At 44.5% G+C, this 15,234-nt stretch overlaps 1 protein-coding gene across 1 annotated transcript; it reads left to right on the forward strand.

Annotated features, from left to right (window-relative positions):
- The first annotated feature begins 3,488 nt into the window (after positions 1 to 3,488).
- Positions 3,489 to 14,117, forward strand: LOC119954764 (vasopressin V2 receptor-like). Its single transcript, XM_038780304.1, has 2 exons — positions 3,489 to 4,359; positions 13,668 to 14,117. The coding sequence occupies exons 1-2, from the start codon at positions 3,489 to 3,491 to the stop codon at positions 13,748 to 13,750; spliced, it is 954 nt and encodes a 317-aa protein (XP_038636232.1). The 3' UTR covers positions 13,751 to 14,117.
- Positions 14,118 to 15,234: the final 1,117 nt, after the last annotated feature.

The following is a 15,234-nucleotide window of genomic DNA, read 5'->3' on the forward strand; positions in this document are numbered from 1 at the left end:
CGCAAAGAGGGACTGCTGCTTCCTCAATCACACTAAATCCAGTCATTCTGCATCTCCTGTTGACAAAATTTGCCCTTAATGAAATCCATCAACTTCTCCACAGGCTGTGTGGGAGACGGTGACGGCCCTTCCCCCTCCGCCATGTTTTCCAATGGTGCTACACTACGAGCGTCCTCCAACTGCTGAGCTACGGTTCTCCCTGACTTTTGCCCGGTCTGATACCCTGCCAACATTCCACTCTGGGGGAGAAACCACCACCCTCCTCTCACTTCACATCTTACTCACAAAGGTCACGCACTAAATGGGCAGAAAGGGCCAAAACCAACTCCTCCAAGCACGAGCCACTCTGTGTGTGATTGATCAGACCATGGTGGCCACTGGAAGTCCAGCTGTTAAACCTTCATGCTCAAACATTTTTTAAAAATAAATTTAGAGTATCCAGTTATTTTCTTTTCCAATTCTGGGCCAATTTAGTGTGGCCAATACACCTACACTGCACATCTTTAGGTTGTGGGGGTTAAACCCACGCAAACATGGGGAGAATGTGCAAACTCCACATGGACAGTGACCCAGGGCTGTGATTCGAACCCGTGTCCTCAGTGCCGTATGCACAATGCTAACCACTGTGTCACATGCCACCCCCTACATGCTCAAACATTACGTTAGATTCCTGTCTGTGTCTTCCCACATCATCTCATAAATGTTTTCAAAGTTTTTAAAAATTCACTCATGGAATGTGGGCATCCAGGCTGTGTCAGTGTGTATTGCCCATCTCTAATTGCCCTTGAGGAGGGCAGTTAAGAGTCAACCACATTGCTGTGGTGTCTGGAGTCACATGTAGGCCAGACCAGGTAAGGACAGCAGATTGCCTTCCCTAAAGGACATTAGTGAACCAGATGGGCTTTTACAACAATCAGCAATGGTTTCATGGTCATCATTAGACTTTTAATTCCAGATTTTTATTGAATTCAGATCTCACCATCTGCAGTGGTGGGATTTGAACCTGAGCTTTACTCTGAGGCTCTTGTTAACTAGTCCAGTGACAAAACCACCTCCTTGTGGGGACTACGCCACCACCTCCTTGTGACAGTTCTGGAGTAGCTTGCTACTTCAATTTAATCTGCAATTATCACCTTGTTGCTTTTTGTCAAATAACTTGGGAGGCAACCTTCTAGTCATACATAGTAACAGCCTTGCCAGATTAATGGAAGTGTGGTTTTGTGACATTGGCCTACTTGTACATGATGTGAACCCCTTGCCTTGAATGAGCATGGTGCAGGGAGCGTACAGATTGCAGATGTGGCTGTGTGTACAGAAAAGCACTTAAAGTTGCTATCTACAAGAAGGAAGTTTCGGCTTCTTGGAAGGTCAATAATTCATTTGGGAGGAACTTAGAAAGTAAGTTTGATGTACCTAGTGGAGAAATTGAACTTCCACTTGATCTGACACAGTGCTTGAGGTATTTCCATAACAAAGTGGGGCTGCTATCCTGGGTACTGACACAGCCTTGCAACCAAATGGCCAGGGTGCAGCTCTTTGTAAATAGCTGAAGTCTGATACTTTCATGCCCATTATGCTTTGTATCCTTCACAATCTTAAATTTAAAAATTGCAATCCCTAAATATAAAATTTTAAAATTGCAATCCCTAAAGGAGGACTAGGTCAGTTACGTGTAACAAAAACAATAGTCCCAATAAATATCGAACTCCAGACTCTCCTGTTCGGCTCTGCTGTTGCTGCTGCCTAAAAACTCTTATTTCCATCTTTTATAAAAATCTAAGTGGCTGGTGCTGACAATTTGTAATGCCAGGTTGAAATGCTTCCCGTCATTTTACAAAGCCCATGGTTGGCAGATTCAGAAAATCAGACGCCAGTTACGCTAGAAAAAGCAAAATACTGCGGATGCTGGAAATCCGAAATTTTAAAAAAAGCACAGAAAGCGCTAGAAAGAACTCAACAGGTCTTGCAGCATCTTTGGAGTTCAATCTGCCCAATGGAGACAGTATCGCTGAACGCGTGGAGCTGTCCATGGCCACGGTGCTGAAATCACTCTGACTATCAGCGTCACTTTGTAGCTCAACCTCTCAACACAACTTGGAAATAGACAGGGTGATATCTGGAAGGTCCATTTCTGTAGTGATGGGTGGGGGATGGAGAGAGAGACAACATTCATTTCTAAGGAAAAATTACATTTTGCATTTCATTGCTTGAAATATATTCATCTGGTTGCACTCAGCCCATATCTTGGGGCTGGCGACGTTTACATTTCCAATATCTGAGGGGAGAGTCTGTGATTGTGCAACACGGAGAGAATCTCTCCAATTCAGCACTGTTCAGTGCAGTTATTTTCCATTCCCCGAGTTTTCTCCCAGGGCTGATTTGAGATACCCCCGGAGCGGTTGGCATTCAAAGAGCCTGCGAAAGATGTCTTGCAGTTTGATGACATGCACTGCTAAATCTATCAGGACGACTGGTTTAACTTTGGTTTAAATTGATGGGGGATATGAAAATGAAATGAAATGAAAATCGCTTACTGTCACATATAGGCTTCAAATGAAGTTACTGTGAAAAGCCCCTAGTCGCCACATTCTGGCGCCTGTTTGGGGAGGCTGGTACGGGACATATATCCTCACCAGCGTTTGGAGAGCTGCTTGGGGTATACAAGGGCACAGCACTCACCTGCTGGGCGTCACTTCCACCCCCATCAAAGTTTTGTATTGTTCCTTTTGTCAACCACACCTCTATACCCCCCTCCCCCCCCACCCCCCAAGCTATGGAAGCAGGATTTGATTGCTGGGATAGTATTTCTGAAGTGTGTTTTATAAGCTTTTAAAAATATGCCTGTTCCAAATCACAAGTTTAAAATACATGGTGAAACTGCCTGCATTTATATATCACATCATGCAAACTGATGCTGGATCGCGTAGTGCAACAGTCTCACCGCCTTGCACGTTCGCAGTATCCTTGATTTAAAAGCAGATCAGTGCAGAATAAACAACACGTTCAATCAGCAGAAGATCTCGGGTGAGTTTGGCTTTACATATACTGTCAATGTTTTGTGTTGTTTGGGAGGGGGAGAGGGGGGGGGGGGGTATGCACCCCCTGGATTTATGTTGGCAGTTTTAACATTGCAGAGTGACATAGATGCAGAAATCTACCCGGTATCTGCAGCTGAAGATCTCTGGCCACAGTTGAGTGACATTGCACTAACGAGTTTGGATTTCCAGCAAGGCGGCGTTTCAACATGCTCACGTCAATTGAGAGTGGTTTAAGGACTGGGCGTCCTCTTTCCATGGGAAAACAGCAGTTCAGACGATGATAACCCAGGAATCATTGAGCAGATCCGTCGGCGCCCAGACCAGAGTGATTTGTTTTGTACAGTTAAGTGCTGGAGACAACCTTAAAAAGTTGGACTGACGTTTTAATAATTAAAGCATCTGCATTGGTCCCGGGGTGGGGGAGAGAAACCCGCTTGTTCTGCAAAGACTATGAGAGCAGAATTCAATCAAAGTCACACTCAACGGGAGATGAGTGGAGGTAACGGGACTCTTCACACTGGGAATAAGCCGGTGCCGGTGAAAATAGCCGTGCTCAGCTTCGTCTTCACCCTGGCAACTTTGGGCAATTGCATCTTCCTCTGCACCCTGTGGCTGAAGCGCAAGCGGAACAGTCGCACCCGCCTCTTCCTCTCTCACCTGTGCACCGCTGACCTGGTGGTTGCTTTCTTCCAGGTGCTGCCCCAGCTCGTGTGGGAGGTGACTGACAGATTCCTGGCCCCCAATGCTGTTTGCAAAGCCGTCAGGTACCTGCAGGTGGTCGGGATGTTTGCTTCCACCTACCTGCTGGTGGTGCTGACCCTGGATCGGTACCAGGCCATTTGCAAGCCCATGATGGCCATCACCAAGACCTCCTCGCAAAGGCGTTTGGCTGTGGGCACGGCCTGGGGCTTCTCCATGATCTTCAGCCTGCCCCAGATCTTCATCTTCTCCAGGCAAGAAGTGCAGCCGCAGATATTCGAGTGCTGGGCGACCTTCATCCAACCGTGGGGCAGGAAATGCTACATCACCTGGACAGCCTTGGTCATCTTTGTGATCCCAGCAGTCGCTCTGATCACCTGCCAGGTCAGAATATGCAGAACCATTTACCTAACTGGGCGAAAGAACTGGAAAGAAAGAATTGCATTGACAAAGGTGCCCACGATGGTGGCACAAGGGGGCACTGCCAGGGGGATACCCAGCACCTTACTGAAAACACTGAAGATGACCTTTTTGGTGGTAGTGGTGTATATTCTGTGTTGGGCACCATTCTTCATTGTGCAGCTCTGGACCGTTTGGGACCCAACTGGGGGACCTACTCAAGGTACGTTGTAGCCCACCTTCCCCTTTCAATAGCTCAGAGTTCTTTTGAGTAGCTGAAAGGTTAATTATACGGATCCCAGTCAGCATTTGTTGCCACAGTGCCTTTACTAGTTATTTGGTCATGGGGGCAGCAATGGAAGTCCAATTGTGACCGCCCCCTTACCCTGAATATTAATACTTTCTCTTATGCTCCCTGAATGGCAGCCAGAAAAGACAAATCCTAATGGGTATTTCCCCCTCCTTTATTCAAGACCAGAGATCAGCTAACTAAACACAGACCACAATTGACATCTGAATTCAGTTAAAATCTGGAACTAAAAGTCTAATGATTACCAATAAACTATTGTCAATTATTATAAAGACCCATCTGGTTCACTAATGTCCTTTCGGGAAGGAAATTTGCCATCCTTACCTGGTCTGGCCTCCATGTGACTCCAGACATACAGCAATGTGATTAACTCTTAAAATGGCATCTAAAATGCCCTCAATTCAAGGGCAATTAGGAATGGGCAATAAATGCTGGCCCAGCCAGTGACATCTACATCCCATGGACGAATAAAGGCAATGCCAAAGGCCCTGGGATCTTAGTAATAAAACAATGTCACCTGTTCAGTCACCAGCTGATCCAACCATTGGCAGGTTGCTGATTATTTCCACTCGACCCTCACAAGGTCTATATCTTTGGTTACTTAAGTTCGATTGTTGGATAGGAGTTGGACATTTCTTGGCCATTGTTCCGAATTCCTGAAAACAAATTCCTTGCGCAATAGTGTTCCAGCGCAGGGTTTATAGTCAAATACCAATAAACATCTCAACAGCTTTGTTCCAGCTGCATACATTGCACAAAATATCCTTTAAAGAGAACCTTAGGTGTAAATAACCAAATCGGACCAATACAGTAAACCTATTTCCAATCAATTATTAGATGTGCCGTTGGTCGGTATTTCAAATTGGCAATATCATAAATTTCCTCGGCTGATACGGATTAGGGAGAGATGATTTATGATTCGGAGAAATACAACGGATGTTCAGCTGCTCAACAAATAATCAAGTCAACAACAAAACAATTATCGGGGAAAATGCACGTACACAGCTGGTTATGTGAGTAATCTGCAAATTTTGGACATCAATACAAGTACTGCCTAATCCAATTCTAAATACATAAATCAGATGTTATCAAGCGCTTGCTAAGAGTAAATTCTTTCCATGTTCAATTTCTTTCCAGATGCAAATATGTCTGGGTGCCAACAGTCACATTTTAAAACAGAATTCCAATTAAGGAGAAATTTAGCATGGCCAATCTACCTATCCTGCACATCTTTGGGATGTGGGGGTGAGACCCAGACAGTGTGCAAAGACCACATAGACAGTGACCCAAGGCCTAGATCGAATCTGGGTGCTCGGCGCCATGAGGCAGCAGTGCTAACCACTGTACCACCATGCCGCCTGCCAACTGCCACATTATCAACATTTTTTATTACTTTAGGCTAAACTGTCCTGAGATGCTGTGTCAATTTAGCCACCTTGGATAATGTCTGCAGTAATTTGGATTTATGTAGTCCCTTTAACATCAAGAGTCTCCGGACATAGGCTAAGAATTACTTGTTAAAGCATATTCAGGGGAGGGAGAGATGCAGGGCTGGGGGGAAATAAGGAAAAGCTGAGATGAGAAGGTGATTTTCACAGATGGGGAGGGTGAAGGTCACAGGGAAAAGTTGGAAGTGGGAGCAAGTTGCTCTTTCACATTTTTGAGACACGCTCAAGGGCTCCACAGGCGATTAATTCCTCAAATTAATCAGTTAATTGAAGTAATGAATTACTGTTGTTTGTAGGCTGATGTGGGAGCCAATTTGAGAACAGCAGGGTGAAGGAAATAACCAAATAGTCTGTCTTTGTTGGGGTCAGTCAAGGGTCAGGTCACCAGAAGAACTCATCTGTCCTTCTTTGAATAGTATGATGGGGTTCAATAAAATAAATATCATGTGGGAGAACAAAAGGAATGAGATGATCACAAATTGCTCCCCTTTTTTCCCTTATAGTTTCTGGTCCACCAGAATCACTCCAAGTGCAGTTTTGCAAACCTTTGCAACATAGAAAAATTATATTTTTTAAAAATCGTCTGGTTTCAAATTCTCCAATCTCTTCTTCCTCACAATATAGTTATGAAACTTTTAGTAATTAGGATGAAAGAGAGCATCACCCCAATTGTAGTTTACATAATTAAGTGGGAAAGATTTCTTTCGAATCAATGGTCTTCAAGCTTCTTTTTTTGAGGGAACCTGCAATAATGACAAATTCCAAGTTGTTATGGCTACCTGTTGGGTACATCAAGACCAATGGTTCTCTCATTGCAGCATACATTTTTCTTAGTATACAACAATAGGACACTCAGGGTATGTCGGAAAATGTTGAAGTTATATGGCAAGTGCAAATATGATTACTGTTGCAATACTCATTGAATCCTCCCATGAATTGTATAAAGGAAATTCTTTCACTTCTAGATGATGTACACAACCTTAGGAAAGTGTCCATACCAGAAGCTGTATATTTGCACTCTTACACTAACATTCTTCTGAGTCCAGCCTTCACGAATCAATTGCAACTTATTTCGAACATATCTTTGCACATTTTCAATTTTTAAAAAATTAATTTACGGGATGTGGGTGTCACTGGTTAGACCAGCATTTATTGCCCATGCCTGGTTGCCCTTCAGAAGGTGGTGGTGAGCTACCTTCTTGAACCACTGCAGTCCTTGAGGTGTAGGTACACCCACTGTGCTGTTAGGAAGAGAGTTCTAGGATTTTGCCCCAGTGACAGTGAAGGAAAGGTGATATATTTCCAAGTCAGGATGGTGAGTGACTTGGAGGACAACCTCCAGGTGGTGGGGTTCCCAGGTATCTGATGCTCTTGTCCTTCTAGATGGTAGTGGTCATGGGTTTGGAAGGTGCTGTCGAAGGAACCTTGGTGACTTACTGCAATGCATCTTGTAGATCAGGGGTGGGCAAACCTTTCCGTGCAAGGGCCACATTCAGAAATTCACAATTTTAAAGGGCCGCATAGTATGTTAAGTAAAATAATTACCACCCGGTTATGATTCTGGGCGCCTCATATAGAACATAGAACAGTACAGCACAGAACAGGCCCTTCGGCCCTCGACGTTGTGCCGAGCAATGATCACCCTACTCAAGTCAACGTATCCACCCTATACCAGTAAGTAACCCAACAGCCCCCCCATTAACCTTAAAAAAAATAATTTAAAATTTTTTAAAAACATTTTTAAAAAAAATTTTTTTTTTTTTTTTTAATGACTTGGTGGGCCGCATAAAGACCTTTGTTTGCCCACCCCTGTTGTAGATGGTATGTACGGCTGTCACTGTTCATCGATAGTGGAGGGTATGAATGTTTGTGGGAGGAGGAGCAATCAAGCCGGCTGCTTTGTCTGGCTGGTGTCAAGCCCACTATACCACTTGAGTCTTTCCCCTTGGGTTAATTTCACATTCTAAATTTAACCGAGGTTTGGAGGAAGGTAATTCCAAAAGCAGTAGCTGTTAATTAGGATTGCAAAAACAACCCCACAGGAAAGAAATCTGCTGAGATAAAAAGCTAAAAGAAAATGAAATCCAACTCTGCTCCTTTAGGTTGCTACAATTCATATCAAAGAACTCACTATAACCAGGAACCATCCTGTTCATGACTCAAGAGCAGTTTCAGCAAACATGAAACAACTGGACGTGCAAAGGCTTGTGGTTAGGTGATTACTACAAAGTTGGAGAAGGTGCCTAAAATAGAAAAAAAGAAAAAAAATCGGCCAACATGAGTGGGCTGAGAGATAATCAAAATGACAAATCTAGCACAAGTGGTACTGTTAGCATTCCCCATAGGCACCCAGCGAAATGAACTCAAAATAAAACCATAATTATTTAGGGGTTAGGTGTGACATGCACTAATCTGCATCCAAATCGTCTCCAAATTGATGCAAAACTTGGGGTCAAGTCAGTTAACTAGCGACAGTTATATAATGACAAAGGACAGATGTCAAAAGGTTTTGCTTGCTTTGCACAATGGTCCCGATAAAATTACCTAGAGGGAGCCGAACAGGTTGCTCAGCAGAAGATTGCGGAGAGTTGGCTGAATGCTTATAGGGGGCTGGATTCTCCAATTTGAAGACAAAGTGCTGACGCCGATGTGGGAGCAGTGGCTTTTTACCCCCGAGAAAAGGCGGCAAAGCTGCACCGATCCTCCGTCTGGTGGGGGGGGGGGGGGGGGGGAGAGCACGCACGCAGCGTTAAGCCCCTGGCTTTACCTGCGGATATTGCCGGAGAATTGCCAGGTCCGTGGCCGCGCATGTGCACGGCAGTGGCCTAAGCAGGCGCGCCGTGCAACATGGCTCCGGTCACGCGTGGGCCAGGCCTGCCAAACACTGCCCCCCTTTGACCAGGCTTGCCACCCCCCCCCCCCTCCGGAACCACCCCCCCACCAGTGCCCCCAGTCCCCGCCAAAGAACCACCCTGCCGGAGGAATGGCTCCCAACTGCGGAGCTGGACTCAGTCTGCAGCTGCCACGCAGGGTTCACGACAATAAAAAGAACAAGTATCCCACGCCGTCAGGAACTGGGCCCATCGGGGTTGGAGCATTGGGGAGGGCCTCAGGTGACGTTGAGGCCATCCCAATGGCGTGCGGCGTACTCTGTGAGTATGCTGTTTTGAGGGGGTGGAGCATTGCAAAAGCAGCACCACCCCCGATATCGGTGCAAACGGTGATTCTTCGGCCGATCGCCAAACGCGATGTCAGCATCGACGAACGGAGAATCCGCCCAGGACTTTTAAAAATTCTTTTGCAGAATGTGTGTGCGTCACTGACAAGGCATTTATTTCCCAATCTCCAATTACCCCTCAAGAAGGTGGAGGTGAACAACCACCTCGAATGGCTGCACTCCATATAGTGTAGGTACACCCACAGTGCTGTTAGGGAGGGAGTACCAGGATTTTGACTCAGCGACAGTGAAGAAACAGCAATATAGTTCCAAGTCAGGTGGTGAGGGACTTGGAAGGGAGCTTGCAGGAGGTGGTGTTCCCATGTAACTACTGCCCTTGTCCTTGTAGGTGGTAGAGGTTGGAGTATTTGAAAGTGTTGTCGAAGGAAATTTGGCAAATTGCTGCAGTGCGAATGTAGCAATGGTTCAAGGAATGAGGAACTTCTGTTATGAAGTTAGACTGAAGATGTTGGGACTGTTTTCCTTGGAGGAGAAGGTTGAGAGGACATGTGATAGAAGCCTTCAAAGGTTGTGAAAGGACTGAGAATGAAAGGGCACAGATTGAAAATGATTGACAAAAGAAGCATATGAGTAAAAATGTTTTCACGTAGCGAGTCTGGAATGCAATGTCTGACAGTGTGGTGGAGGTAGGTTCAATCGATTCATTCAGAAGGAATTTGGACTGTTACTTGAAAAGAAAGAATGTGCCGGATTGCAGGGAGAAGGCAGGAGAATGGCACCACGTGAATTGCTCATTCAAAGAGCTGATGCGGACATGACAGGCTGATAGGCCTCCTTCTGCCCTGTAACAAATCTGTGATTGCAGATGATGTACACTGCTACCACAGTGCATCAGTGATGGAGGGATGGTATATTTTAGATAGTGCCAATCAAATGGCTGATTTTTCCTAGATAGTGTTGAGCTTGGTTTTTATTGGAGCTGCATTCATCCAGGCAAGTGGAGAATATTCCTGACTTTTGCCTCATGGATGGCAGGTCGGCTTCGGCAAGCCAGGAGGTGCATTACTTCATACAGAACTCCCAGCTTCTGTCCTGCTCTTGTAATCACAGTTTATATGGCTAGTCCATGTTAACCCTCCAGGATGTTGTTGTGATCCCAGTTGACATTACATCTGGACAGTCAGATCCGAGAATGGAACCCTGGCCCAATTGACTGTAACATTTGTTTTTTTGCTTCAAGACGTGGAAGAACAGAATCACAGGACTGTCAAGTAACTTTAGCAAAATAACAAAGCATTTATTAAATTTAAAAGATTGATTATACTCCTTCACCCCACATACATTTTCACAGATGTACATAGATTTTCAAGGAAAATACAAGTTACAAAATATATCTTATTCTATAATGTTCTCAGTAAGTACACGGTCCACGTAAATCAAAAAGCAAAATGTGTCTGGGCACCACACTCTGAAGCTAAGTGACAGATGCCACCTAAAACAACCTCTATGGGTTTCTCATCAAATCCCCCCAGATGCTCATCACGCTGGGAGCCAACTGGTGTCACTGGAATCTGACTTCCGTCCAAGTGTTTCAAAACTCTACTCTAGAAAAAACACGCTTTCGAATCTTCTCCCAAGCAACTATTTCTCTTAGATGCTTTCACCAAGGATCCACATCCAGGATTTCAATCTCTCCTTTCAGTATTCCTCTGCTCTGGATTTCCACATGCATTCAAGCTCGCAGCTATGCCAACAGAACACGTCCAATGGCTCACCTTTCCTCGTTACCGCCTCAAAGAATTCTAGCAGATTTGTCAGGCATGACCTCCCCTTGATGAAGCCGTGCTGATTCAGCCCTTTTTTTACCATGTCCTTCTAAGTCCGCAATCTAATCCTTAATAATGAACTCTAACATCTTACCAATGACTGAGATCATGGTTGGGTTTGGACCCATGTTCGCAGAGCATTAGCCAGGGCCTCTAAATTACTAATCCATTGACCATCACCACTATCACTGCATAACTTGGGTTCAAAGGTAATAAGTGGACATCATAACTCCTGTGAGCCTTTATCTACCCAATGTCTAAGTAAGCATTGCAGGGTCGTCACATTGAACAGAGGATTCTTGTCAGTGTTCCCTATTCGCGTCATCAAGTGACCTCCTTGTTTTTCGGTCGGTCGGTGAATTGACATGCCACCCAACCTAAATGCTGGTTACCTAACCAACAAACAAGTGCAAAGATGAACCATATTCTTTAAAAATGGAATATTTAAGAATTTACAACCAGTACCAGTCTTCTTGAAATATCACTTGGGCAAAGAACAGAAATTCACCCAACAAATTGCAATTTTGAACACGGTCACTCGTGCCTTAACATAGCAAATCATCCATCACAGAGTGTGATCCAATTCTCTCCTTCTGTTGATTTTAAACTTGCTGACCAAATTGATTATTCCTCGCAGCCAAATCTAAACTTACACTGTGAAACTCTCAAAGAACTGCCAAAGAGATGATAATCATTCTGCCGCTCTTGCAGAATCAACTCGCGTCTTCACCCAGACACAACTTCAATCATCGATGTCAGTTCCCTCAAGATATTTCTTTCAACTATTTTATGATTATTGCAAAAATGAAGACTTTGGTTAGTCACCCATTGAGGATGCTGCTCATCAAATTAACTACAATGACAAGGCAGCAGATATTTAACAGACATTAATTTTAAAGGCCCTTTAATACAACATGTTCGTTCGGCAGAGTATAGACCGAACCAACCACCCCACACTTGCAAAGCCCAAGGCAGAACATCTTTTAGATGTGATCATGCAATTAGGAAGCACTTGCTGAACAATCTTGTGCACACTAATAGCTTCACTAACAACCAATTTAAGAAAATCAGTTGAGCTTATATAATAAAATACAATAATTTTTATATCACAAGTAGGCTTACATTAACACTGGAATGAAATTACTGTGAAAAGTCCCTAGTCGTCACACTCTGACGCCTGTTCGGGTAATGTGGCTCATTTACACTTGCTACAAGTGACTGCAATGACCTGCAAACAAAGAGAATATGTTCAAGCCTTGTGCCTTTTGTGAATTACCTGGGAGCTTGGGGTGTCTATATTTTCCCATTGCTTTGTCCATGGCAATACCTCAGCCAATCCAACTCTACCTGCCAAACAATCAGCACCCATTTCTCCTACAGCATAAATTGTTGTGATCATTTGAAATTTGGCATTCTTGTGTTTGTCTGATGTGTGCAAGACAAAAAGATTCAGCAACATGTCCCTCTTTCCAGCAATATTAAAGGCCCTTTTGTTTGACGGGTACCCGAGCCCTGACATATTGACACATTTGTTCAGCTGACAGTTGTGAATACTCCTACAGGTTGTATAAAGAGGTCAATACAATACAGTGCATGTGTTGAGATTAGTGATAAGGAAGCCAGTAGATAATGTAACACAAGTAAAAGATGCTTCTCCTTTTCTCCAATGAGTTCTATCACTTTCCTTGGTCCACAGAAAATTTCTTGTCTAAAGTACTTCCTTTGAAGACCAGTTGGATTTAATTTGAATAGGACTGGTTGATCAATACATTCAAAAAAGTGACCAGGAACCATCACATTTAACCAACTGTCTGCCTGAATCAAAATACAAGTTGCCAAACACATTGAAATACATTAATGTGGAATTGGTTCCAATTAAATGGCCTACTCTTGCTCTCCAATAGCCTAAAACAATTGTATCAAACTGAAATCAGATAGCATTTCTGGGAGTGAAATTGTTTCATTGCAAAGCATTCACATTATGTCTGTAAGTTCCCTGGGTCGTGTTGTTTTTTTACAGCTTATGTTTTTATTTAGTTCAGCAGAGAGAAGACCAAATGTGAGAGTTTGTGATCTTCCCTCCCCCTCCCTCCCTCCCCCCACCATCACCTGTTAGTATATTTCAAATCCCCGTTGTTGCACTACAGCCATTCTCTTTAGCCGAAACTCTCAAACCACAACCTCCACCATTCAGAAGGACAAGGGCAGCTGGTACATGGGAGCACCATCATATCTAAGTGACCTGCCAAGTCACGCACTATCCGGAAATGTGCATATATTGCCATTCGTTCATAGTTACTGGATCAAAGTCTGGTTCGCCACCTTCTCAGGATAGCTAGGGATGGGCAATAAATACCAAAGGCCCACATCCAAAAATAAATACATTGAAAACTCTATCTGTACAAGGCTACAATTTCATGGAAAGCCAAACCTGTACCCAACCCAAAGTAGTCGGCACATTTTCTTTCCACTTTCCAAACTCAAATGATCTCCTAGGACCAAGTAAACAATTTGCCTGAATTTACCTTGCGCCTACAATTATGCCAAGGCAATGTCCCCATCAGGGATACTGTATCCATATGCGATCCCAATGCTTCACAACCTAGGTGAATATAAACCTTGGAAGTACAGTTCAAAAGTAATTATTTGAGAGTAAGATTCAAATAAAAAAATGATTTCAATACAAATATGTATCTTCATCTATTGATTTACACAATGTTACTATGGTGCAATATATTTATACTGGAACTTCTCTTTCCCTCTTTCAAGGTTCATCATTCACCGTCATAATGCTCCTCGCGAGCCTCAACAGTTGCACAAACCCATGGATCTACATGGCCTACTATCGCTAAGTTTTCAGAGACTGTACAGCTTCCCTTTCTAAAAATCTGTGCCCATGGGGAAAACCATTGGCTCGGATTGTGTGGTTGGCAATGGGTGAGCCGTGATCGTAGTTCAGACCAAGAGCACTTACCTATGTACTGTCTGTCAACTGGTGCCTTGTAATTTGTGTAGCGAGGTGCAACAGCATTGTACCTTCTGCTGGGGATCAGGGTGAACAAGACAAGCAACAGTGTGTGTCTTTATAACCATCAGGCTGAAGAATACTCAAAGAAATACAAAAGATTTAAAATTCAGCTCTGTAGCCCCACTTGTGCCGGAGCTATGGGGCTGAATTCTCTGCCGTCGGGATGCTCCATTTTGCCAGCAGCCGGGGGGTTTGCCGACAGCGTGGGGCTGCCCCACAATGGGAAACCCCATTGACCAGTGTGGTAGTCACCAATGTTGTATATATCATGTATGAGAGGTAATACGGTAAGGCTCCTGCACTACAGGTACGGGGATAGATCCCTGCCTGCTGGCTCCGCCCAGTAGGCGGAGTATAAATGTGTGTGCTCTCCGAACAGCAGCCATTTTGGCAGCATCTGCGGGAGGCTACATATCTCTGCTTAATAAAGCCTCTATTACACTCTCGTCTCATCGTAATTGATAGTGCATCAACCAGCCGGCGTAACGGAGAATCCCGACGGTGTGCTGAACCAGAAAACCGGCATGGCGGGACGGAGAAACCAGGGTCTTGAACATAATGGGCAATATGTATCCAGTCAGTCTGTCACCACCCACGTGGCACACAATGCTTGTTCAGACACGAGCACAAGTGTATCGTGCATGCGGTTGAAGCATGCGGTAAAGGCAGTCATCACTCAGCATCTAATACTGATTTGACATCCGACCTGCCATTTTGGGTCTTTCAGGTCCTGTTGACACCTCGCTTAAATATTCGCAGCTGAACATGTATCCAAATGCATGATAGACCGTCCTATCCCACCCCAGCCCCACTAACTCAACTTAAGGACATCAGCATGGGGCTTTCAGTAGATGGTGCTTTGGACTTTCTTTTGCTACTGCACTGTTAATGGAATTGGGGTTGATTGCTTGTGGGAAGGGTTCTGAAATGTTGTGAGAGTCAGGGGTGAGTGGAGCCAAGGTGTTCAGTGGAGTTTGAAAGATTGTCAGCAGAAAGGTTATCACCACTCCAGCAATCGATTATGGGGGTGGCAGCAGTCTGGGCTGGCTGGCTGACAGGCAGTAGGCTGAGTGACAAACGCGGTCCTTCTGAGAAGTAATCTTTATTAGTGTCACAAGTAGATGATTATTATTAATCATTATTATTACTTGAGCACAGCAATGAAGTTACTGTGAAAAGCCCCTAGTCGCCACATTCCGGCGCCTGTTCGGGTACACAGAAGGCAAATTCAGAAAGTCCAATTCACCTAACAAACACGTCTTTCGTGACTTGTGGGAGGAAAACGGAGCGCCCGGAGGAAACCCACGC

Source organism: Scyliorhinus canicula, chromosome 20, assembly GCF_902713615.1.
Source record: "Scyliorhinus canicula chromosome 20, sScyCan1.1, whole genome shotgun sequence".
Classification (NCBI taxonomy): Eukaryota; Metazoa; Chordata; class Chondrichthyes; order Carcharhiniformes; family Scyliorhinidae; genus Scyliorhinus; species Scyliorhinus canicula.

What these genes read in the sequence shown, in the direction of transcription:
- LOC119954764 (XM_038780304.1), top strand. Translation starts at nt 3,489, where the DNA reads ATGAGAGCAGAATTCAATCAAAGTCACACTCAACGGGAGATGAGTGGA. An exon ending in AACTGGGGGACCTACTCAAG is followed by an intron (nt 4,360 to 13,667) that starts GTACGTTGTAGC and finishes CCCTCTTTCAAG; the next exon opens with GTTCATCATTCACCGTCATA.